Source organism: Triturus cristatus, chromosome 5_1, assembly GCF_964204655.1.
Source record: "Triturus cristatus chromosome 5_1, aTriCri1.1, whole genome shotgun sequence".
In the NCBI taxonomy this organism is placed as follows: Eukaryota; Metazoa; Chordata; class Amphibia; order Caudata; family Salamandridae; genus Triturus; species Triturus cristatus.
This window is the reverse complement of record NC_140587.1, coordinates 386,619,151-386,644,356: the sequence shown is the minus strand read 5'-3', so window position 1 is coordinate 386,644,356 and position 25,206 is coordinate 386,619,151. Positions and strand designations below refer to the sequence as shown.

The window sequence follows — 25,206 nt, the reverse complement described above, 5'->3', positions numbered from 1 at the left end:
TGACCTATACTAGTCAGGTTTCAGAATGGGTCACAGTACTGAAACATCCTTACCACACATCGTAGTGATCTCTTGACCAGAATGTACCCTGTCTACTGATCCTTCTTGATCTGTCCTCAGTGTTTTATTTATTTTGAGTTTTATATAGCGCTGGCTAGACCCAGAGGTATCAGAGCGCTTTACAAGAGTATCAACAGAGGTACAATAATTTACACAAAGTTACACTTTAAAAACAGGGGGTAAGGACATGAGAATACTTGAGGATGGCAAACGAAGATGCTAGGTAAGGCAATGAAAAGCAGTGGGATAGCAGTAAAAGAGGCAGAGAATAGGAGACGAACAATCTAAGGGGCAGGGGAAGGAAGAGGGGGGACAGAAAGAAAGGGAAAGGAAGGCAGATAAGGACAGGAAAGTGAGAGTGAAACAAAGCGAGAGAGGGAAACAGAGATAGTAACGAGTTAGACAGCGAGGAGTAGGTCAGAGGCACAGGGGAGACAATAGAAAGGTCGCCTGGCTGGGACAGAGGAAGAGGTCAGAGATCGCTAAGATGGCGGATCAGGTATATGGGAGTAAAAGAAGCAAGTCACAAAATGGCGGGGAGCACAAGGATCCAAGTCCGAAAGTCAAAGGGAATTTTTTTCCCAAAAACACCAAGAGCAAATTTAGCAGAGGGCTACCAGAGGGGGAAACGGGCCAGAGAGTCAGGAGGGAGGAAGGTGGTCGGCTCCAAAGTCACGGCCACACCGTCCATGAGCAAAAGCTCTGGGCAGCGAGAGCTACGGTGTCCAATCCGGTGACCATGGGTCAGGGAAGAAAGACCACAGGCGTCAAGGCAGCTGTCCGCAGAACGGGAGGCAGCAAAGTCCAAGGAAAGCCGGAGGGGGCGTCTCTCCGGCACGTTCACAGAAAGATGGGCTCAGATAGTCACGGAGAGCGGTGCAGACTTCAAACCTCCACTATGTCTCCAAATCGACCCCGATGTCTAGCGAGGAGGCGAAGCAGCAGCAAAGTTAGAAAAACCGGAGGGGGCGCCTCTCCGATACAGTTGAGGAACGAAGGGCTCAGAACAGCCACGGTGAGCGGCGCTGGTACTTCTCACCTCCGCCATACCCCCAAAATGGTCCGGATGTCCTGCGAAGAGGCAAAGCAGGCGGGCTGACTGTAAGGAAGGGCAGTGGCAATCGGACCCAGAGACAGGAGGGGGAGCCTCCGCCCGGCTCTTCAGCAGCCTTCCGGAGAGATCAAAGAGGCATCGGCTACGAAGCAAAAGGGTCTGTCGAATGTTGTAAACCAGGAAATGAAGAGGAAAAGGCGGGGGAAGACGAAGACGAGCAGCGGAATTAGGAGGGGAGCTATGCCCGATGCCTGGCTGGGTAGGTGTCTGCCGCGGCGAGATACCTGGGCCAGACTCCCCTGTAGCTGAACAGAGCGGCTCCACCGGACATCGGCCATGCTGGCTCTGGAACTTCGCGGGAGAAAGCCTTAAGCGCAAATTCTGACGAGAATCTCAGGCTCACAAGCGCTGGAATGGAGCATCGAGGACCGCAGTTGAGGACGGAAACCCAGGTGAGTAGGTTTATCCCCAGAGGAGGTGGGAATACAGGGATTTTAGCCAAAAAGTCTGTCTGGTCGGAAGCCCCCAGCCGGAGCTCCTCACCGGGCGGCCATCTTGTACCAATCAAACATAAAAACCGGATTGTTGTTCTTCAAAAAAGGATGGGGCTATAAGGCCCTGTCTTAAATTGGTTTGCCTCCTTCCTACGAAACAGAACACAAAGAATCAAAGTTAACCACTCCCTTGCAACCAGTACCCCGTCTCAATTGGAATGCCTCAAGACTTCACACTCTTGCCCATGCTGTTCAACCTTTTCATGGAGCCACTCTCTGAAATTCTGAACCGCTCTAACATTCAATACCATGTGTATACTGATGAAACGCAATCGTATTTGAAAATCTCTTCGCCAGATGACATAGAGACTCTATACTGTGCGCTGCAAAAAACTCAGCAATTGTTAACTCATAATAGTCTTTTGCTAAATACTCTCGAGTCAGAAATCGTCCTGATTGCCCCCCACAATCACTCTGCACCCACTCAAGTCTGGCTCAAACAACTTACAGCTCTCAACTGCACCCCTCATGTGGTTGACTCTGCAAGATCTTTAAGCATAACTCTGGACCAAATACCTGAATATGCAAGATCACATCAGTGCAACTACAAGAGGAGCCAATCATCAGTTCAACACATTAAGGAAATCAAGTCATTCTTGCCTTCTGAGGACATTCAGTCTGGAGTCCAATCCCTAGTTATCTCAGGCTTGCAGTATGTAATAGTGACCCTAGCTGGGTTACCTAAAGCTAGATTGGCACATCTAAGAGCCACTGTAAACTTTGTGGCCAGACTGATCACTGGTACCAGAAAACATGACAATATCACACCAGACCTAATTCAACTTAACTGGCTGTCTTTTGGAGCAAGTATCCCTTTCCATATACCCTGCATGACACACAAAGCTATTCACTACACCACCCCCGTTTACCTGGCAAAACAACTTGAACTATCGGATTCGAATCAGACCCTAAGAAGCTCCAACACCCTAATGTTGAAACCTCCCAAATTCAAAAAGAAAAGAACCTATAATTGTGCTTTCTCTGGTCTTGCACCAAGAATATGGAACACTCTTCCTCCCGAGATCAGATCAAACCCCACTACCGCCTCATACAAAAAAACAAGTCAAATGGTTACTCTTGAATATCCATCTCCAGCAATAGTCTGGAAGCCATCTTGAATAACTTTTATTTCCTGTTGACACTCTCTGATACTTATCTTCAAAAGTTTTCATTTTGTCTCTCCATGTGCCCTATAACATTTGTTGCTCTTCTGGTAGTTTACATGTCCCACAAGATGGGTTGTTGCCTCTGTTCAATGTTGTAATTTTGTCTTTCCATGTGCTCCATAAGACTTGTTGCTTTTCTGGTACCTCAAATGTCCCACAAGATGGCTTGTTGCTCTTGTGTTTTTTTTGTATTTTTGCTTGTTAAGGTTCATTATGGTATTTTATTCATGTTTTTACCTCATTTCGGTTCTGCTCCTTTGTACAGCGCTCTGATACCCATAAGGGTCATGTTCGCGCTTTATAAAACTTTTCAAATAAACAATAAAATATGAAGGAATCGAAAAGAAATGTCCTAACTGAGGTCCTTAATCCTGAACAGACCAGCCAGGAACCCTTGCTACTTATTAATTAGGTCCTTGTTGACATACTAGTGGGCACCTGGGTGAAACCAGGACCTGGCCTTCCAGTGAAAGGCTGGTGGCGAGACGGCACAGGCCTGCACCTGAAGACCACGATTTTCTGTTCAAGCACCCCACCCTGGAAAACTTGATGGCACAGGCATGCTCCAGCCCCAGGAACCTCAATTCATTCCTTACCACTCCACCGAATAGGGAATTTAAATGAATGGACACATTCGCAAAACGAGAGTTTGCCAGCACTAGTCTTACCCTAAAATCTGTTAACATCTCATGCCTCCTAAGCAGGTACTCAGACACGTTGTGGAACAAGGTGGTGGATGTCTTGTTGGCTCTCCTAGAAAAGATTAGATAAACTCTACCACGCCTTATCTTGGATGGTTACACAATCCTCTCAGGTCAGCTTTAGGCAATCGTAGCCAGCGTTGTGCTTTGTCACCAATCCAAGATTCGCTCCACTGGCCTTTCATCGGATGTGTATCCCTTTCATCGGATGTCCAGTAGTGCCTCATGGACATACCGTTTGATGGCTAAAAACTTTCTGTAGTGAAGGCTGACTCTGCTCTGGAGAGACTCGAGAAAAGCAAGGCCACTGCCCACTTTCTGGACCTAACTTAAACAGTTCAGCAGTTCCCCTAACAACAGAAACCCTTTCAAGGCTTCGATAGGGGATATCAGTAAAGGTAGCACCAATATCTGACTCGGCAGCATCAGGCCTCCCAGCCCTTTCAGGGGTGGAGGCCAGAGACCAGGCCGTCATTGTCCAGGCCGGAGGCTACGTGCTTCCCAAACCCCTCCCCACACGCCCTGGACAACTTCAATGAAACCACCCTGATTTCTCCTTGGCGGGACTCAATCGCCCTGAAGGTAGTGTCACCTTTGACCTCTCGGATGGAGGAGAATCACGGGACCAATGGGTATCTCAGATCATGGAATATGGATATTCCCTACCTTTTCTGTCATACCCTCCAAGACATGCCTCCCACCCTGCAAAACCTCCTGAAGGACCATTTGTCCATACTCCGCACTGAAATTCAGGCTGTCTTTGCCTATGGGAGCAACAGACTGGACCCAGTACCAATGGAATCCATACAGGTGTGGCCGGCGACTGCGCAAGACCTGCAGCTGTGGCTACTCAACTGCAATTAGACTGGTGTCAGAACTTTCTCCCTATTACACCCAGAGCAAATGGTTGTGACTGATAAATCGTTGCTGAGATTAGCTTGAGGGGATGGAGATCAGAGAACTGGTCTCTGGCGGAAATTTGTTTCCACATCAACTTGCTGAAGTTGGAAGGGATTCAGTTGGCACTGAAGACGTTCCTCACGACCATTATGGGGGAACAGGTACAGGTGCTCAAGGACAACACAACTGACATGTAGCCCTGCAATAAACAGGGTAGCTGGGTTGTGGGTTCTCTGCCAGGAGGTTTGATCTCTTTGGAAATGGCTGAACGATCAGGGCGTTTCCAAAGAGAAAGTGCAGTGTCGAAACCTTTTGCACATTGGAGTTCCCAAGCAGGTTTTCTCTCGGAGATACCGTTCATCTGCACTTGGTTTCCATGATTCCCCTACCTCCTTACAGAGTATTAACAAAAATCAAGAAATACTGGGCCAAACTCATCCTAATGGCACTGAACTCGGTGAGGAGTGTGTGCTAACCAGAACTTCTGGCCATTCCATTTGTCCTTTGTTCCGGCTGCCCCTTTGTGAGGAACTCCCTGTCGCAGCAGCAAGGCTTAGTCCTACACTAGAGTTTGCACTACCTACACCTTCCATGCATGGATATTGTGCCGCTACAGTTATCTTCCTCCCAAAGTGGTTGGTGTCATCCTGGCAGCGAGGCGTCCATCCACCAAAACTATTCATGCAGGACATTGGGAGAAGTATGTTGTTAGGTGTTACTCTTGTAACATACAACCTTTGTATACACAGTTGTCTTATGTTTTCTTGTTTTGCCTCCCATTAGCCCAGCAAGGCCTTGCAGTGGGCCTTTCTACGGTTTTCAGATCAACAATCCCTTTATAAATCACCTGTTGAGATGCATTTATTAAATCAATTGATCCATTTGTGATGCTGAAGTGAGACTTTAATTTTGTTCTAACCTGACGTCTACTCCTTTGAACTGATGCACAGCTGTCATCAATCCCTGTTCACCATCAAGACTGTGTTCCATTACATCTGCCAGATGAGTGACTGAACATCGGATTTTGTCTCTACAGTAGCCATGCACTTCATTCTTCCCTGACAATCTGGTCCTCCAGACAAAGGCAGCATTCCTGCCGAAAGTAGTCACACCCTTTCACATAGGACAGTCCTTTACCTTTCCGGTTTCTATGCTTCACATCACCCATCCAAGGAGGAAAAACAACTCCACCACCTGGACCCTAAGAGGGATCTTCATTTCGATATAAATCCGACAAGGGATCAATGACTGGACACCCAGTTTTTTCTCAGTTTCTTTGTAGACAAAGAGGACAAAACATTGCAGTAGAGACCATCTCTTGATGGGTTTTGTTATGCAACAACGTCTATGACGGGCTTGGTAAGTAGCAGCCCGCAGAAGGCTTGCATGTTCTTTCCACCTGGGCAAGGCTGCTACCACTGCGATTGCGTGCAGTGTGCCAGTTTTGGACATTTGTCAGACTTTAAAGTCTGCGTCCCTCCATGCGTTCAGGAAACACTACTGCCTGCACACCCAGGCCCAGTGGGACGGTCACTTAATCCTATCTGTCCTACAGGGTTTCTGGTCTGAGCCATTCTATGGACCCACCACCTGGGAAAGTACTCCCTCGGTATCTATTTAAAAGGGGAGGAATTTACGGGTAGAGGTCCTTGTCAGAAGAGCAAGTTACTTACCTTTGGTAACTCCTTTCCTGGTAGAGACTCTTTTACCCACACTCCTTCCTGTTCTGTGGAATGGACTCATACAGTCCCTAATAATATCCCAAGTTACAGATCTCTAATTATTGTTGGCTTTGTGTCCGACAGAATGGACCAAGATCAGAGAGAAACTGATGTCAGCATGTAGATGTGGCATAGATCTAGTGGCCCCAACATCACATCTGAAATGGGACGGATCTATTGCGGAGCCGCACTATGCCATCTACCGATACGTGAGGAAATTGCTATCAAAAGTTTCTGCATCTTGATAAATTCATACGGTGAGGAAACTGCGTTTAGGTAGAGTCTCTACCACAAACGATACCATTTAGCGTTTTAGTAGATAAAATTGTTGCAAACTCTTAAAAAAATAATAAAAAATTGCGCTTTTTTTTTAGGGATCACTGCTGGGCTTCTACTTTTAGCATTATTTCGTCACTAGAAAAGTGCCTCTGATGAATAACAAAGTCACTACATTAAGGCTCACTTTTGATTTTTGCTCTGCTGACTGGGATGGGTTGAGGATTCACTTTGTGTCCACCACTGCAAACCATATGGATCCTTGTGAAGCCCATCATCTGTGCTGCATCCCCTTCTCTGCCCACATGTACCCGTCACGACCCATGGGTTATATTGACCATTGCGCCACCAGTTACCGTCTCCTGACTCTGCTGATCGTCAGGTTTTTTCTCCATTTTCCCACAAAGGCCGTTTTGTATTTTTGTTGTGGTTTTTGACTCTGGAGCTTAATCGGGTACCTTTGATTCTCTCGCCTGTTTAATTGAACATCACTGAGGAGCTTGCCGATGCCGGAGGTGACCACATATCACGCTGTGATTAGAAAGGCTGCGGACCTCTTGGAGTTGCCTCTATCTACAGCAGAGTTAAATTCAAATATTCTTACGGAGGTTTTCATTCATCTCCCTCTGTTTCAGAAACTTTGCTATCCTTCAATGAGGCATTCACAGAGCCCATTCTGGATGTCTGACAGAAGCCAGTATCCACTCCAGCGATTTCCAGGACCGTGGCTAGGAGATACAAGGTTGCTTCTGTGGATCCTGCATTTCTATCCACCCATCCTTCGCCGGAAAGCTTTGTGGTCCAGGCTTCATGCTCTTCAAGGCTATCGGCAGGTTCATTCCCATCTGCGCCTGCTGATAGGGAGTCAAAGTGCATGGAGCAGTCTGCAAAAAAGGTTTTCTCGTCGCAGAGCATGGCCCTTAAGTCCACGAATGCCACTTGTCTTTTGGGTCGTTACATCCATGCCCTCATTGACTCAGCCAAGGAGGTTGTCCCGAAGTTGCCTGAGGAGGTACCAGGGCATTTCTCGGAGGTGTTAACAAGTACCCAACCTGCTGCCCGTCAATTGATCCAATCTGGTCTGGCCACGGCCGACTCTGTAGCCAGAGCAATGGGATTGTCTGTGGCAACAAGGAGAAACGCCTGGTTCAGGATTCTCACCCGATGTCCAGGCTATATTGCTGGATTTGCTCTTTAATGGGTCCCGCCTTTTCGGGGCTAAAGCGAATTTGGCGCTGCAGCGCTTTACGGACAGCTCAGGCTACGGTGAGGTCTTTGGGACTTCAGATCCAATCCAGGAGCTTTGGGCAGTTCTGCAAGTTTCGTGGCTTTGCATGAAACTTGTACTTTCGTGCCAGGCAACGAGCCCAAGCAGGAAAAAAATCACTTGTACAGGTCCTACAGGGGAAAGGGCAGCTGTCGTCTGTGGGGTGCTGCACAACAGCAAGTCCCCTCCTTCTCCTACTCCTCCTCTTCTGCCTCTCCTGCTGATGTTGCAGGGAAGCAGCTCTAGCTCCGCCATCCTAGAGCATGGTTGTTCCGAGGGAGGTTCTACAGCAATGGAGGTCTGTTACTACGGACCTCAGGGTTTTGAACATCGTAGAAAATGGGTATGCCCTACCTTCCAGGAGTTCTCCCCTCCTATCCCTCCCCGTCAGGGCTTTTGCTCGGAAGAGCGTCTTCTGCTTCTCCATCAGGAGGTTCTGTCATTGCTGCAAAAGGATGCGATCGAGGTAGTTCCAGAGCAGGAAAGAGGTCATGGGTGCTACTGTATGTACTTCCTTATACCCTAAAAGGATGGCCGCTTACGGCTGATCCTCAACCTCAGTGTTTTTAATTTTTACCTCAAACAGGAGAAGTTAAAAATGTTGACCGTGGCTCAGGTTGTTCTTGCGCTGCAGAAGGAAGACTGAATGATATTGATCGATTTACAGGATGCATATTTTCACATTCCCATCCTGAGTCGCAGCGGAACTATCTGTTTCACTGTGGGGTCTCAACATTACCAGTTTGCAGTCCTTCCGTTAGGCCTTACTGACGCACCTCGGGTCTTCACAAAGGTGATGACGGTGGTGGCAGCATATCCCGGAAGGTCTGGGATTCCTGTTTTTCTCCATCTGAACGACTGCCTGCTTAAAGAAAAGTCACCAGAGAAGGTGCTGGATCATTTGCAAATAACGCTGCTGTTGTTCGGCTTGTTGTTTATTTTATAAATGTACTCAAATCTCACCATGGGGCCCTCTCAGCACAACATGTTTATAGGGGCAGTACTAGACACTATTGTGGGTCGTTGCTTCCCGCCTCCACAGTAGATTCAAGACTTCCAATCTATGATTCCACTTTTTCAGAATGGAGCGGCTGTTCCAGTCCTGAAGGTCTTGCGCCTGCTCGGTCTGCTTGCCTCCTGCATACTGTTGGTCAACCATGCACGCTCGCATATGAGGGCTCTCCAGTGGGGCCTCCGCCAGGCAGTGGTTTCAACACAGCGGAGATCTCGAGGTGGTTGTCAGAATCTCCAGAGACACTGCAGCGGATCTGCTATGGTGGAGTGTTCGAGGCAACCTGTCTCAAGGGAAGCCGTTTCACCCTCCTGCTCCGGTGTCCACAGTGATAACTGATTCCTCCACTCTAGGGTGCGGAGCTCATCTAGGGGATCAGGAGGTCAAAAGTCTTTAGTTTCCAGAGAAAAGATTGTTTCACATCAATCTTCTAGAAGTGCAGACTATGTGTTAGGTTCTCAAGGCCTTCCTTCCTTCACGATCAGTTGTTTCAGGTCTTAACAGACAACACTACTGCGACGTGGTACATCAACAAACGGGGAGGAGAAGGGTCGTATCTTATCTGCAGAGAGGTTCTGCGACTCTTTTCCTGGGCTCAGGACCATCCGATTTGCGTGTTCGCAAATTATCTGGCTGGAATGCTGAATGTGTGTGCGGACAGTCTCAGTCGGCAGCATTAGGCTATCCCGTGGTGGTTCTTCACATTTTCAGGATGTGATTGTTGCCTCAGTTGGACCCATTTGCCACTCACGGGAATGCGTACTGCCTGTTGTTCTGCAGTCTCCAGTATCCGATGCAGAGGGCATTGGGGGACACACTTCAGTTAAACTGGGGCTCTCAGCTTCTTTATCGTTTCCCCCATACCACTGATTCCTTGAGTTCTGAGGAAGATTCACCAAGACCGGACCCAAGTCATACTGATCACCCGGATTGGCTGCGAAGGGTGTGGTACACAGACCTCCTTTACCTCTCATTGCACCCTCCGCTTAGTCTCCCTCTCAGGGCAGACCTCCAGTCACAGGGGCAGGCTCTACACCCCCACCTCCATAGCCTGCACCTTTATGCCTGGAGATTGAACGGGGCAACCAGAGTTCTTTCTCTTGCCCACCGGATGTGGTGGACTTAATATTATTGGCCAGAAGACACTCCACCAAATCTGTGTATTCTGGTTGGTGGGCCAAATTAGTTTAATGGTGTGGAGAGAGATCTATTGATCCCTTACAGGCCCATTTTTCTGATGTTCTGAGGTTCTCTCTTTCCATAGCGCAACAGGGTTGTGCAGTAGCTACCGTTAAGGGCTACTTATCTGCCTTATCAGATTTCTCTGTTTACCATATCAACCATCGTTGTTTAAATTTAAATCTCCCATAGTTATGAGATGCATTACGGGTCTCACTAATAGGTTTCCTCCCGCTCAGATCATCGTGCCTCATTGGGATTTGAATTTGGTTCTCACATTTTTGATGGGTTCACACTTTGAACCTTTGCATAGTTGTCCCTTAAGGTTTCTAACGTTTAAAACTATATGTTCGAGGCATATGAGCTGCAGATCACACACTTAGGATAAGATCGCCATCTGGTGTTGGGCTCGGATGATTGCAGGTTGTTGTTGTGTTCGGAAGAAGCCTTTTGGTCACGAGATAGGTGACTCCTCCTCTGGACAACAGTGCGCATGGGCATCCACTCCATCCTCAGATTGATTTTTTCTGCCATTGGGTTCGGATGAACTTTTCCACTCCGGCTGAAAACTTCTAAAAATCCAGCTTTCGAAGCGAAAAACCTTTACGACTCGACGTCGAAATTCAATCGGACCGGTTCCGGACACGGCTCATGGAAAGGACACCTTTTAAAAAATGCCCCCAATGTGGAGCAAAGTTCCTCCACAGTGACCACCACGAGGTCTGCAACCTGTGCCTCTCGCCGGAATATAACGAATCCAGCTGTCCAGCCTGCGCCGCATTCCGATCCAAGAAAACCATCCGGGACCGAAGAGCTCGACGCCATATCATGGCCTGGCCAGACCAGCTCCAGAACCAGAGGACATCTTTGCCCAGGATGTCCCGGGGGAAGATTCCGAAGACCTCCAAATCATATCCGGAGCGGATGATTCCGATGACCTCATCACTCCGGGGCAACGAGTGAGTACCAGTGCCCCTACCCCAACCCCCCCAAAAAAGGCATTGGTCAAGACTCCGCCAGCTGGCCCCAGTCGCGACCGAAAATCGTCTTCAGAAGCCCCGCCCTCGGGCTCGGCTCCGAAGAAATATAAGCCTACAGGTGGCTCGGGCTCGAGCAAACCACATGTTATAGTACCCACAATACCTTCGGCACCGAAGCAAACTCCGAAACCATCGAGACCGAAATCTCCACCGGCACCGAAGCATTCTTCGGCACCGAAATCCCCGCCGGCACTGAAAAGTTCTTCGGCACCGAAATCATCATCATCGGCACCGAAACCATCATCGGTACCGAAGCAACTGTCTAAAGTCCAAAAGGACTCTACCGATCATCCAAAACATAGATCGGAACCGAAAAAATCGACATCAAAGCCACTTTCGGACAATGAAGAACTTTTTCGCCCTGATCCCACGCAAAAAAGGATTTATATCAATCCAAAAAATGGACATGTCACCGCTCTGCCATACAAGAAAAGGAAGCTGGACACAACACCTTCTCCAGCTCCCATAAAGAAGAAGGACTCCGCCACCTCACCCATTCGTCCTTCTTCTCCTATATCACCTCTCACCCCACCCCCCCCCCCCTGCCCCCACCTCCTTCTCCTCTACCATCTCCTTCACATACACCACCTCCACAGGATGATGATGATGACTTAGGGGGAGGGGGTGATCCGGATGACCTTAATGATCCTTTCACACTCCCGGATACGGCACCCTTAGATGACTGGGCTTACCCTTTACCTGATATTCCTGATCCCACTACATACCCCTCCAAACCCTCCCCTCCAGATGACCACCTGGGGTTTGGGCAGCTGGTAAACAGGGCGGCACTTTTCCATGGCGTCACCATGCATTCAGATACACCCGAAGAAGACTTTCTTCTAGACACATTCGAACAGTCTCAAAAATCAGTTAAAATCTTGCCCATGATTAAGGGAGTCATAAAACACGCCACAGAGGTTTTTAAAGACCCTGTCAGAGCTAGGGTTCTTAACCCCCGAATTGAAAAAAAAAATATAGACCTGCCCCACAAGATCCCGCTTACATTAAAGCACAGCTCCCTCTGGACTCTTTAGTAGTTTCAAACGCACGAAAGCGGGCTAACTCCCAAATAACAGGAGACACACCGCCCCCAGACAAAGAGTCCAAGCTATTAGAGGCCTCGGGCAAAAGAGTTGCAGCACAAGCTGCTAACCATTGGCGTATTGCCAACACATAATCCCTATTAGCCCTATATGGTAGGGCTCATTATGATCAGTTAGAAGATCTTTTACAACACCTACCAGATCAGTACAAAGCCCAGGCCAATGACCTCATCCAAGAGGGGAAACTCATATCTAAAGCATCAATCAAATGTGCACTAGACGCCGCAGACACTGCTTCTAGGGCGGTCAACACAAGCATACTACTTAGACGCCATGCATGGCTACGTATTTCAGGCTTTAAGCCGGAAGTACAAACAACAATACTTGGTCAACCATTCAACCAAGAGCAACTATTTGGCCCTGCAGTAGATACTGCACTTGAGAAGATGAAAAAAGGTAATGAGACTGCTAAATCAATGGGAGCATTACAGTCTCCACAACCACGAAGCTCCTTTCGATGCTCCTTCTATAAGGGAGCCTCCAAAAATATTGGGACAGACACCTCTTCCACTTTCAAAACCTCCGCGCAAACATCCCCTAACAGAGGATATTTTAGAGGAGGATATAGGGGAAACAACACCAAGGGCCGAGGTCGGGGCAATACCAACACCCGCACCTCTCCAGCCACTAAACAGAGACTTGCCTCCACTCCCCCCAGACCATTCCACTCCGGTCGGGGAAAGACTCCAACAGTTCCTACCTGTCTGGAATTCCATTACAACAGACAAGTGGGTAAGACAAATTATCCAGTTTGGTTACTGCCTCGAACTCACAAACACCCCCCCCGCCCCCCACACATACCACCCAAACACCGTCCAATGTCACCACACCATCTTACACTCCTCAAACAGGAAATTCGGTCCTTGCTTCAAAAACACGCAATAGAACCAGTTCCACTCCAACATCAGGGTACAGGAGTATATTCTCTATAGACGAGACGTTAAGACCCATACTCGACCTCAGACTACTAAATCAGTACATACACTCAGATCACTTCCATATGAGCACTCTCCAACAAGTCCTCCCACTACTTCAACAAGACGACTTCCTTGCCACATTGGACCTCAAGGACGCATACTTTCACATCCCCATGCATCCTGCTCACAGAAAGTACCTAAGATTTGTGGTAGACGGACAGCACTATCAGTTTACGGTCCTCCCATTCGCAGTAACAACTGCACCCAGGGTATTCACCAAATGCCTAGCAGTAGTGGCAGCGCACCTCAGGAGACAACAAGTCCATGTCTTCCTGTATCTCGACGATTGGCTCATAAAAGCCAATACTTTCGACAAATGCGTTCTCCACACTCACCGCACTATTCAAACCTTACACAACTTGGGATTTACCATCAACTATCCCAAATCTCAACTGCAACCCTCCCACATACATCAATATCTGGGAGCCACCATAAATACTTCCAAGGCCATAGCTTATCCCAGCACAGCCAGGATAGCCAACATACAAAACCTCATCTTAAAATTTCAAACTCAACACTCTCTTCCAGCAAGAGTGTTTATGCAACTGTTAGGCATGATGGCGTCATGCATCTCCATTGTGCCTCACGCACGACTTCAAATGCGTCCCTTGCAAGAATGTCTAGCACAACAGTGGAACCAGGCTCACGGACAACTTACCGATCTGGTGTTGGTGGACAGTCGCTCACTTCGCTCACTGAAATGGTGGAACACCATCAACCTGTCCAAAGGGCGACCGTTCTTAGAGCCTCTTCCACAAGTAGTGCTGACAACCGACGCATCTCTCACAGGGTGGGGAGCCCATCTCTTACAACGCACCACTCGGGGCAAATGGACCACTCAACAAAAACTGCTCCATATCAGTCACCTAGAACTTCTAGCGGTGTTCCTAGCACTGAAATCTTTTCAAGTACATCTAAGGAACAAAACTGTCCTCATCCGCACAGACAACATGACGACCATGTATTACATACAAAAACAGGGGGGGACACATTCTCTCCAACTGTCCCAACTCGCACAGAACATTTGGAGATGGGCAATTCCCCAAAACATCTACCTGCTAGCGGAACACCTTCCAGGGGTTCACAACCAGATTGCCGATCTCCTAAGTCGACAGACACAACAAATCCACGAATGGGAATTACACCCCAAAGTCCTACTCCCTATCTTTCAAAAATGGGGCCAACCAGACATAGACCTGTTCGCCACACACGAAAACGCAAAATGCCCAACCTTCGCCGCCAGGTTTCCACACCCACAGTCGAAGAGCAATGCAATATGGATGAACGGGTCAGGCAGATTTGCGTACGCTTTTCCGCCTCTCCCACTCATTCCATTTGTGGTACGCAAGCTCAAACAATAGTCTCTAAAACTGATTCTAGTAGCTCCCACTTGGGCACGTCAACCCTGGTTCACAACACTTCTGGAACTCTCGCTAGTTCCACATCAAAAACTACGCCTTTCCCCGGCCTTATTAACCCAGAACCATGGAGAAATCAGGCACCCAGATCCGCAGCAACTGAACTTGGCGATCTGGCTCCTGAAGTCTTAGAGTTCGGTTACCTCAATCTCAGACTGTATGAATATCATCAAAGAAGCTAGAAGACCTACTACTAGGGCATGTTATGCTGCAAAATGGAAAAGATTTGCCATTTACTGCACTAACAATAATATACGTCCACTGGATGCTTCCATCCAAAACATTATTTGCTATTTACTACACTTGCAAAGATGCAATTTAGCATATTCCTCCATACGTCTACACCTAGCAGCGTTAGCAGCCTACTTACAAAATCGACAACACTTGTCACTATTTAAGGTACCAGCCATCAAAGCCTTCATGGAAGGTCTCAAAAGAATTATTCCTCTCCAGTGTGGAATCTAAATATTGTTCTAACAAGGCTCATGGGCCCTCCATTTGAACCTATGCATAAATGCGAACTGCAATTCCTTACATGCAAAGTGGCTTTCCTTATCGCAATCACATCCCTGCGAAGGGTAAGTGAGATACAGGCCTTAACTATTCAAGAACCATTCCTACAACTACATCGTAACAAAGTGGTTCTTAGGACAAACCCAAAATTCCTACCAAAAGTAATTTCTCCTTTCCATCTTAACCAATCAGTCGAGCTGCCAGTCTTCTTCCCTAATCCAGACTCAGTACCTGAGAGAGCCCTTCATACCTTAGATGTTAAAAGAGCCTTGCTTTATTACATCGACAGAACCAAACCTTTTCGCAAAACCAAACAACTGTTTGGTGCTTTCTCTCCACCACATAAAGGCAACCCCATTTCAAAATCAGGTATAGCCAGGTGGATAGTTAAATGCATCCAAATATGTTACCAAAAAGCTAAACGCACTCTTACAGTTCCCCCTAGAGCGCACTCCACATGTAAAATAGGGGCTTCCATGGCATTCTTAGGGAACATTCCCTTAGAAGATATTTGCAAAGCAGCCACATGGTCTCCCATACAAACCTTCACTAAACATTACTGTGTTGATGTGCAATCTAAACAACAAGCTTCAGTAGGCCAAGCTGTCCTAAAAACTCTATTCCAAACTGCTGCAACAGATACAGGTGACCACCGCTAGGGGAGACACTGCTATATAGTCTATCCTAAGTGTGTGATCTGCAGCGCATATGCCTCGAACGGAATATGCTACTTACCAGTATGCATCTGTTCTTGGCATGTAGAGCTGCAGAGCCACACACGCCCACCCACCTCCCCGGGACCTGTATCTGTTCCAGCATTGCCTTAATTAGACATTACACATGGACATCCTTTCTCTTTATTCTTATACACTCCATAATTTCCCATCATGGCGAAAAACAATCTGAGGATGGAGTGGATGCCCATGCGCACTGTTGTCCAGAGGAGGAGTCACCTATCTCGTGACCCAAAAGGCTTCTTCCGAAGACAACAACCTGCAATCATCCGAGCCCAACACCAGATGGCGATCTTATCCTAAGTGTGTGGCTCTGCAGCTCTACATGCCAAGAACAGATGCATACTGGTAAGTAGCATATTCCTTTTAGTGGCAATCACTTCTGCTAGGAGAGTGAGTGAATTGCCGGCTCTTAGTTCCAAGCCTCCTTTTATGTCTTTCCCTGCAGATAAGATTGTTCTTATGTCCAGAGTTGCTTTCCTACTTAAGATGGTCACTCCTTTCCACTTGGGGCAGTCCATCTCCTTACCCACTTTCTATCCTGCCTCTCACCCTTTTAAGTAGGAGTCGAGACGTCATCACCTGGACCCCAAGAGGGCAGTCAGCTTCTACTTGGACAGAACCAAGGACTTCAGGTTGGATGTTCAACTCTTCATTGGGTATGTGAGAAAGGCTGTCCACAAGAGAACGCTGTCCAGGTGGATTACCCTGTGCATCAAAATCTTCTACCCCTTGGTAAAGCAGAAACCTTCTGAAGGTATTCGTGCTCATTCTACCAGAGGGAAGTCTTAATCAGCTTTGGCTAGAGTTGTCCCTGTGGTAGACATCTGCAAAGCAACAACTTGGGCCTCCCTCCACACTTTTGCTAAGCATTATTGCTTGGATTCGGAGGTGAGGAGGGACAGCCACTTTGCTCCTTCTGTGTTGCAGGATATTTTGATATAGACTGGCATGCACCCTCCTCAGAGATCGGGACTGCTTGGGTATTCAATTCAAAAGGTGAGGACCCAACAGGCAGATGTATCCATCAAAAGAACAAGTTACTTACCTCCGGTAACCCTTTTTCTGGTGGAAACAGTATCTGCCTGTGGATTCCTCACTGACCCACCCGCCTCCCCGTTGCCTATCCACTTATACCAAAAATTGATACATTCGAATTTTATTACTTGAAGCATGTCTGTTATAGAATTTCCATGTTAGGTTTTGTTGTATATACCTTGTAAGAAGGTTTTTAGTTCACCTTTTTCGCCTCGAAGGCACGGAAGAAATGGGTGGAGTTGACATCAACACACTGACGAGGTATTCTTATGGCTCCGATAATGTCACACTGAGTCGCATGCGGAGCCGTTCCATTGTGACGTCCTCATCGACGTAGGAGAGCTGGGGAAAATGTTTCAGTGGAATGTTGCGCATTGGGTTATTCAATTCAAAAGGTGAGGAATCCACAGGCAGATACTGTATCCACCAGAAAAAGTGTTACCAAGGTAAGTAATTTGTTCTTCTCTTTCCACATATGCTTTTTAATAGAAGAAAACTTTAGTGCTTCTGCTGCCCTTTCTCTAGGCTTCATTATTGCCAGGCAGAGTAGTTATACAGAATATAGGGAGGGGTTAAATACACCACTTATCAGATTCCATTAAATCTAAGAATAACAATATGAAATAAGGAGAAAAGCTGTCACATTTTTACAATATTATAATTGACTTTGTACTAATTTGTACATACTGATATTTGAGAGAAAGATCATTCCTAAAAAGATTATGGAAATTAATAATTTTTTTAAAACTTATTTTATGTGCCATTGGTGATTGGGTTACATTAATTTCAGATCAGTGAATAACTTATGCTAATTATGTGTCTCTTGGAACGGTCTGTAAAACAATTTAATGATTTTTTTCTAAAATGCTTAAAACAGATGTAAGATGTCAAGCAAATATGTAGATCCTCTAGTGAGAATTCCCTTGTGCTAGCCATCAGGATCAAAGAAGATATGCCCTTAAGCTTAACGATGAAAGCATGGAACCAAACGAATGTAACCGGAAATAAATCTCAGATATCTGTTTATTTAGTAGGTCAGGCTGTCAACCAGAATATAGGCGTTCAGACCGTATAAAGGATTCTGACCTATGCAAAAGGACTTAAACCAGACAAGTAAAACATTTTCTAATGTAAATGTCTACTTGCAAATTCCTCACCACTTGAATCCCTTGCAGGTGCCAAACTTGTCCCTGAAACTTAAACTAGTTCTCCTGCCCTGAAAAGTAGCATCTTGGCTACATCCCTGCTTCATGTTGTTGCCTGAACTTGAAAACCCTTGAAAAAACAAGAGTCATTTGGCAAAACAGGAACAGTTTGTTTAATGACACAGGGCCGACACAGGGCCGCTGGGAGAACAGTTACAGGCGCAGGGTGTTTCAATTTACTGCGTTCTCTTTTTTATACAGTTCATCGTAGACAAAGTATTTCCGTAGATCCATGTTTGGTAAGGAATTCAAGCTTCTGCCTTTGGAGTCCTAAATTAATGTTATAATGGAAAGTACAGGTGGGTCTCAACCTTATGTGAACACAATGTAGCCAGTGGATAACGTGTTCAGAAGTCCGGCTAGGGGATCGTATGATAACTGTGCATGTGCTGTGTCCTGATTGGCGATATGTTCCTAACTCATGTGGCATCTGACTTCCTGGTGTGTGGGGAGTGCGCATACCCCTCCCGCCATGTGGGCTTTATTGAGGCCAATCTCCATGGACCATTGTAGTGTTGCTGTGGGATTGATCTGGGAGTTTCCTGTGCATGTGCTGGCTACGTGCCACCCCACCTGTAACCTATCAATCTTTGACCTTGGGCATAAGTCTCAGAGGCTGCCTAACTACGTATTTGCGAGTCTGGGTTGATGAGGAGTACACAATGGGCAAATTCGTTAATAAAGATGCAATTTCATTCTCATCCATGTGTATCATTTTTCATATTAGCATAGACTTTTTCCATATTAACATTGTCCACCCAGGATTTGACCGCACAGAGCTGTATGAGAGGCCACCGCAGCGCACTCGAGTTTTCTCACTTAGAGAAACACTTTAGTTTTTGCAGTTTTGTAAAAGTAGAGATGTCTTCCCTAAATTTGTCAGACTTTCAGTGATTGTATCAAATACAGCCCCATCGATGTACACCATTTGATTCTTCAGTGATGGTTTGACCCTTCCTATTTCTTAGTTGAGCAGGTCAGTTTTGAATGTCCCAGGCTGTCAATCAAAAGCTTACAGCTAGAAACTGAGTTACACAAAAGATCTCACCATTCAGGAGTACTTGAGAACAATTTACCTCTAGGCCAGTTACTCCGGTATTGGTGTAACTGTACAAACACAGCACAGCACATTGAACAGGGTGGAGATCTAGGACAAACAATTATTACAAAGAGCATTCCCAAAACATCTTATATGCCAAACATACAAAACGGCGCTCAATGCTCAAAGAGTAGCATTAATATAAAAATTAGAAGAGGCGAAATAGGACAATATCACGGTTCTCCTGTCCTGTGCCATTGCAGAACCTCTGTGTTCCGTTTACACTGCCAGGTCGACCAGGCAAAGAAAACCTTTTGCATGACCAAAACCTTCCCTTTTATACGTATAAGTCAACCCCAAGGTAGATCCTAGACAGCCCAGAGGGCAGGGTGCAATGTATTTAAAAGGCAGGACATGTATTTTTAAGTTTTTATCAGTCCTGGTAGTGAAAAACTCTAAAACAAACTTGTTTTTCATTACTTCAAGACCTATCTCACCCATAAAATAACATTGGGATTATCTTATTACATTGTCTCTCACCCATAAGATAACATTGGGATTATCTTATTACATTGTCTAAGTGTAATTTCCTATTTTGAAGTGATAAACCGTTCAATTCTGGTGTTTCTGAAATCACAATTTGAAATCGAAATTTATGGGGAAGTCGAATTTTAAATTGCAGTTCTGAAAATGCCACTTTTAGAAAGTCAGCCTTTTAGCCATTTGCTGCCTGTAACCTGTCTCTGATCACATGACTGGGTGTAGTTGGCAGTTGGGCTTTGAGGATTCCTCCTAGACTGCCACACAAAGTTGGAGTTTAGGTTTGTCTTAATAGGCCATCTCTGGCAGGATGGGAGGGAGGAGCTGGGCACACCCTCACACCTGAATAGGCTGGGTCCTGTTCACATACAAGAGGATTCATACCCTCTGCAGTGAGTCAGGATCCAGGGCAGGAAGGAAGGACATCTGTGCACTTCAAAGGCCTGTCTCTGAAGTCTTCCCCACTTCAGTGGCACCATTTGGTATACGTACTGGGCCTCAGACACCACCACTTCAGTACATGTCTGTACCGGTGGATACTCTGCCAGGAAGACTGCTAATCTGCTGGACTCCTGCTTTGCTTTGATGTGCTGATCTGTTGCCTGTTGCCCTCTTGCCTGGGTGAGAGGACTGGACCTGCATGTCTTGACCCAAAAACCCACAGTGACTCCAATGGCTAGTTGGCTGGCCTCCTGATCTAAAGCCTCACGGACATAACGGGCTTCCAACCCCTACACCTGTACTCTGCCATCTGTGAGTGTGCCTTGCCAAGTGGTACCACCCCCGTCCTAGACCCTTGGAAGTTGGCCTAAGGTGCTTGCCAGCAGAACCGACAGATCGCCACTACTGCGTGGTCTGGACCCACCACAAAAGACTTGCATTGCTGCTGCAACCTGAATCTTGGGACCGACACATCGCCTTCGGAACTACCACTGCGCAATGCTTTTCCATGTGCAGCAGCCTCAATGGCGAAACTCAGAATCGCAGCTTCACCACTCATTGGAATTGACGCATCGCCTCAGGTGCACTGCGAACCCCATCGACCGAATCCTCGATGTCATCTCAACACGACCTCGCACCGCAGCCTCACCGCATCTCGGAACTGACACATTGCCTCGGCTACATGGCACATTTTTGACATGGATCCACGCAACTTTCCGTACCAGGATTTAATGTACTCTGACCAGCGGGCTTAACTTGGTCCCTGTAACTGCCAAACACTCAATTGTGGGCGGCCTGAACTTGTGACTTTGTCCCAATTCGGTGCAACTAGATATCCCCAATAGTGCCATTTGCTTTTTGCCGCTATTTCTCGCTGTAAACTTTAATAACTCCAGGTCTACTTATTGGATTTTTGACGTTTTGGTCTTGTTTTATTTATTAAAGTCAGATAATCTTTCCTATTCTGGTATGGGATCTTTTTGTGTGACGTTTTCACTGTTTTACTGTTAGAAGTGTTGCACAAATACTTTACACATTCAGTCTAAGTTAAGACTGACTGCTCTGTGCCAAGCTACCAGTGGGTGAGCATAGGTTAATTTGGGGTGTGCCTGTGCCTTAGCCTGACTAGGATTGAGGTTGTTGCTTCACCAGGGCTCACACCCCAGTCAACCAGCAACCTAATTTCTAGCATGTATTATATATATATGGAGACCTTTGGTCTCCAGCGTAGCAGGTTCTACACATCAGCCTGCTCAAAGTTTGGTAACATTCAAATCAGTCCTCTTTCCCTCAGAGCCAGTCTGTCCAGATCATGATGGACGATATGACTGAGATGTATGTCAGCAAACTGAGAGGAGTAGGGTCTCTCGTTCTCTGTCAGATAGGGACGAAACTCTGTGCCTGGCCACAGCAGCATGGATTTGGCTAGTGGTCAACCATCTGACAGGCTCTCTAAACACCAAGCCCTACATCATGAGTCAATGTCATTTTGCCAACCACAAATGGCGTCTCTAGCCAGAGGTAGTCCAGTACATCTCCACCGACTCTGGGCCTCCCCACAAGTGGATCTCTTTGCCATTCACAATAGCGCCCATTGCTCACAGTTCTGTGCCCTTCAGTACCTGTTGCAGGAAGTCTTGGGGTACAGGTTTTGGCTGAAGTGGAGTTTTCCACTACAGGACACGTTACCTCCTATCCCCTTGATTCCTCTGGTTCTAAGGAAGATTCACTAAGATCAATACCAAGTCATCTTCATCAGCATGGATTGGCTGAGCAGGGTGTGGTAAGCAAACCTTATATTCGTCTCCCTATGTCTCTGCCCCCCTCCCAATCCCCACGGGTGGTGATGACCTCTTTCTGTCTGAGGGAATCCATTACTTTATCCTTCTTTTATCCTCCACCTCCTCCCGCCAAGGAAGAGGAAAGGCTAGACCCCAATATGACTGTCGATTTTTGACTTGACCGCACCAAAGACAATCGACCCGATGACCAGCTTTTTGTAGGGTGTGTAGGAAGCAATAAGAGAAAGGCAGTGCAAGAGAGAGCCCTTTCAAACAGGATCATTTTATGTATCAAGATGCAACGAATCACTGGAGGGCATAAGGGCTCATTCTACCAGGGCAAGGTCATTATCCTCTGCTTTGGCTTGGGTAGTACCAGTGTCTTTAGTTTTCAAAGCATTACTGCTTGGACTCTTATGGTAAGATGGGATTGACATTTTGCACGCTCTGCCCTCCAGGATTGCCTTGTTTGGCCACCCTTTCAAGACCCTGCACTCAATGGGGTATTACTCAGAAATCTATTTAAAAAGGTGATGATTCTGTAGGGAGAAGTATCCATCAGAAAAAAGTTACCTTCGTTAACGCTCTTTCTGATGGATACTCTACATACAGATGTCTTACCGATCCCACTCACCTCCATATCTTAAGGGATAATCATATTATAATTATCACTAAGGTTTGAAGTTAGTTGCTGATCAGCAATTTATCAGAATTGATGTCCTGCTCATTCTGCTCGCCCTGTTGGTTCTGAAAAAATGGATTGCAATTGATATCTGCGTGCGGGATGGACGCCTTATGGCTCTAGTAATGTCACCATGGTGTTTCTGGCACCATCAAAGATCCAGAGTCATCTTCTGGCATCAAAGAACTACTGCACATGTTTCCAGATCCAGTCTAACGCCTGATATATTCTAAAGGTGGAAAATCTGCAGGTGGGTAGAGTGTGCACCAAAAAGAGTGTTACTGAAGTAAACAACTTTTTTACTTACCGACTTAAGATGGTACCCATGAAATGAGAATTACAATTGTAGTCGCTAAGACATTGTTTTACTTCCAGCTTCCCAAAGTATGTAGTAACAATACCACCACTTCAAAAACCTCCCTGACATCCTCCTGAGTATAGTCTCCAACTGTTATCTTCTACTAATAAATTACAAAAAACTATGTTAAACTGTTCTCCGCAACAACACTGTTGAATACTGCATGCAAATGCACATTTTATTGGAAATGACGTACGTAGATAAATTATCAGTACAATTTTGAAGGAATGCACCTTTTGCTTTCTCTAATGGTCTAGCTTTAGTTAGAGATGTACTAGTGTCTTTTTAGTGGAGGAGATTTTTTCTGTTGGAACTAAAACAAATGGCTTTAAAGCTTAGTCAATGTCCTCTTTTGATGCAGCGCCAATTGCATTGTTTCTTACAAATTAACTGTGGATTCGTAATTCGCCTGTATGCAGTTAAATCTGTATTTTACAAGGTGTGCAGTGTTAGCCAGCTTGCCGTGTGCTCAATGTTTTAATAATGTTTCTCTTCCTTTTCAGAGGAGAATTTGGCCTCTGGCTAGATGGTGATCTTTATCACGGAAGAAGCCATTCTTGTAAAACATTTGGAAATCGTATACTTTCTAAAAAAGAAGATTTCATTGTACAAGATATAGAAATATGGACCTTTGCATAAGTGTATTGTATATATTTGTGTATCTGCAGGATAAAATCCAAAAACTGTGTATTTGTTTGAACAGTTCTGTAGGTCCTGAATGAATGATAATGTGACACCTGACCCTAAACCATATTTTATTTTGTTTAATATATTGAATATAACCATTCAGTGGATATATATATATTTTTAAAGATGAAATGTGCGATTCTAACACATTTTGAAATTGGATTAAATTACAATAGTTGGCATTCGTCCTCATTACTCCATTTGTAGTCCTGTGTACAATGTAGACCAGGATAAAATGCATTGTGCACATTCTGTTCATTGATGGGCCTGCAGGTCGGGGTTGGTCATAGGCACTTGCTGCCTTTATTTGGTGTGCTTGCCTAAAGTGGGTGTTAAAAAAAGGGAAGGCTTATGGCAATTTAGGTCTAGCTCATTCAGTGGGAACACAAAGTGGTGAGATTGGTTATTGTGAATGTGGTTGGCTATTATCACAAGGAAAATGGACTAATTTCAAAACTATTGTAATGTAGTCGATGTGTTGGATTTGCAAAATTCTTGTCAGGTTATCTCAAGAAACAAATAGCACACTAGAATATCTGTAGTTGGTGTCCTCTTTTGTAGGGAAACATATAATAAGCCGATGTGGCAATAATGGCTCAAATTCAAAGTGTGTTCTGTGTTACGCAAAGAAAATGCTGTTATAAGTGTGACAGTGACTTAATTTGTGCTGAGCTTTCAGCTATTCCAGATGAGCTTTGTATATTATCTGTAAATTAATGTTGAAAAGTAGCTTTGTTCTTATAGAAAAGTGTTGATTGATGGGTTGCTTATAGCACTTTAAAAATATTCTAGAAATGGAATAAAAAGCCAAATGGGTTGGCTTAAGTAGATGTAGTTGTACAATAATTTAACATGTTATATACTTTAAAGAAATAAAATTAATATGAAGAGAGTGTACTGCTATGGTTCCAGAAGGGCAGATATTCTATCTATATAATATGCTAATGCTGAATGTGAATAGAAATACAGGGCATAATTTTCCTTATTTTGTCTATGTATCTCTCTCTCTCCTTATTAGAATTTAGTCTATAGATGAAACGTTTACAAATAATAGGGAAATTGAGTTGTAAATAAAAGCAGCATTTCTCCCCTTTGGTCTTCCACAGCAGTATTATTGTCTTTGTGGTTTCAAGACTAACTATAAAACAATCCTGTAATGGATTTTAAGTACTATAGTTCATAGTGATATATGAAAAATAAAGCAAAAAAAATAAAATAAAACTGACTGGGATTTCTTTTCTTGAACTGTTTTGGTACTTTCATTGACCACACGACGTGCCCTTTTACGTTTGATTGAACTGTGAAGAATTTAAGATGTTTCCAAGTCCGAATCTACCATTTGTAGGAGGTAATATGTAGGGCATTTAGCATGTCGAGTTTGGCTTCCAAGAAAGATAATGAATAATTTGACTTGGGGATGTGTGTGTCAGAACTGGTAAAATTCCGTTGGGTTCCTCAGGAGCAGTACCCTCAAGAAGCCCACCTTCTAGCAGCCTTGACTCAAGCTCAACTGCACTGAGTATCAAAGTGGCTAGACGGGAGGGGGGGGGGGGGGGGGAGGGAGGGGAATTGGGGAGGGTACTGCGGGGAGGGAGATCTGGAACGAGACGTTGTCCTTGATTAGCTTTCCTTTCGTGCTTAGTAAACTCTTTGACTATATTTAACATGGGTCAAACAATGACAACATACCTGTAAAAGAAAAGCACGTTATGCAAAGAACAGTCGTTGTGTACGTCTTCTCAGGCTTCACTGGCAATTTC

At 45.7% G+C, this 25,206-nt stretch overlaps 1 protein-coding gene across 9 annotated transcripts in view; it reads left to right on the top strand.

The window, feature by feature from the left end:
- OXR1 (oxidation resistance 1) overlaps positions 1-24,667 on the top strand; it is a 1,797,650-nt gene extending 1,772,983 nt beyond the window's left edge. For all 9 annotated transcript variants that reach the window (XM_085605104.1, XM_085605101.1, XM_085605099.1 and 6 more), the window contains one exon: positions 23,263-24,667. In XM_085605104.1, the coding sequence (XP_085461230.1) occupies positions 23,263-23,398 (136 nt within the window). In that variant the 3' untranslated portion in view covers positions 23,399-24,667. The remainder of the gene's footprint in view (positions 1-23,262) is intronic.
- The last annotated feature ends 539 nt before the right edge of the window (positions 24,668-25,206 follow it).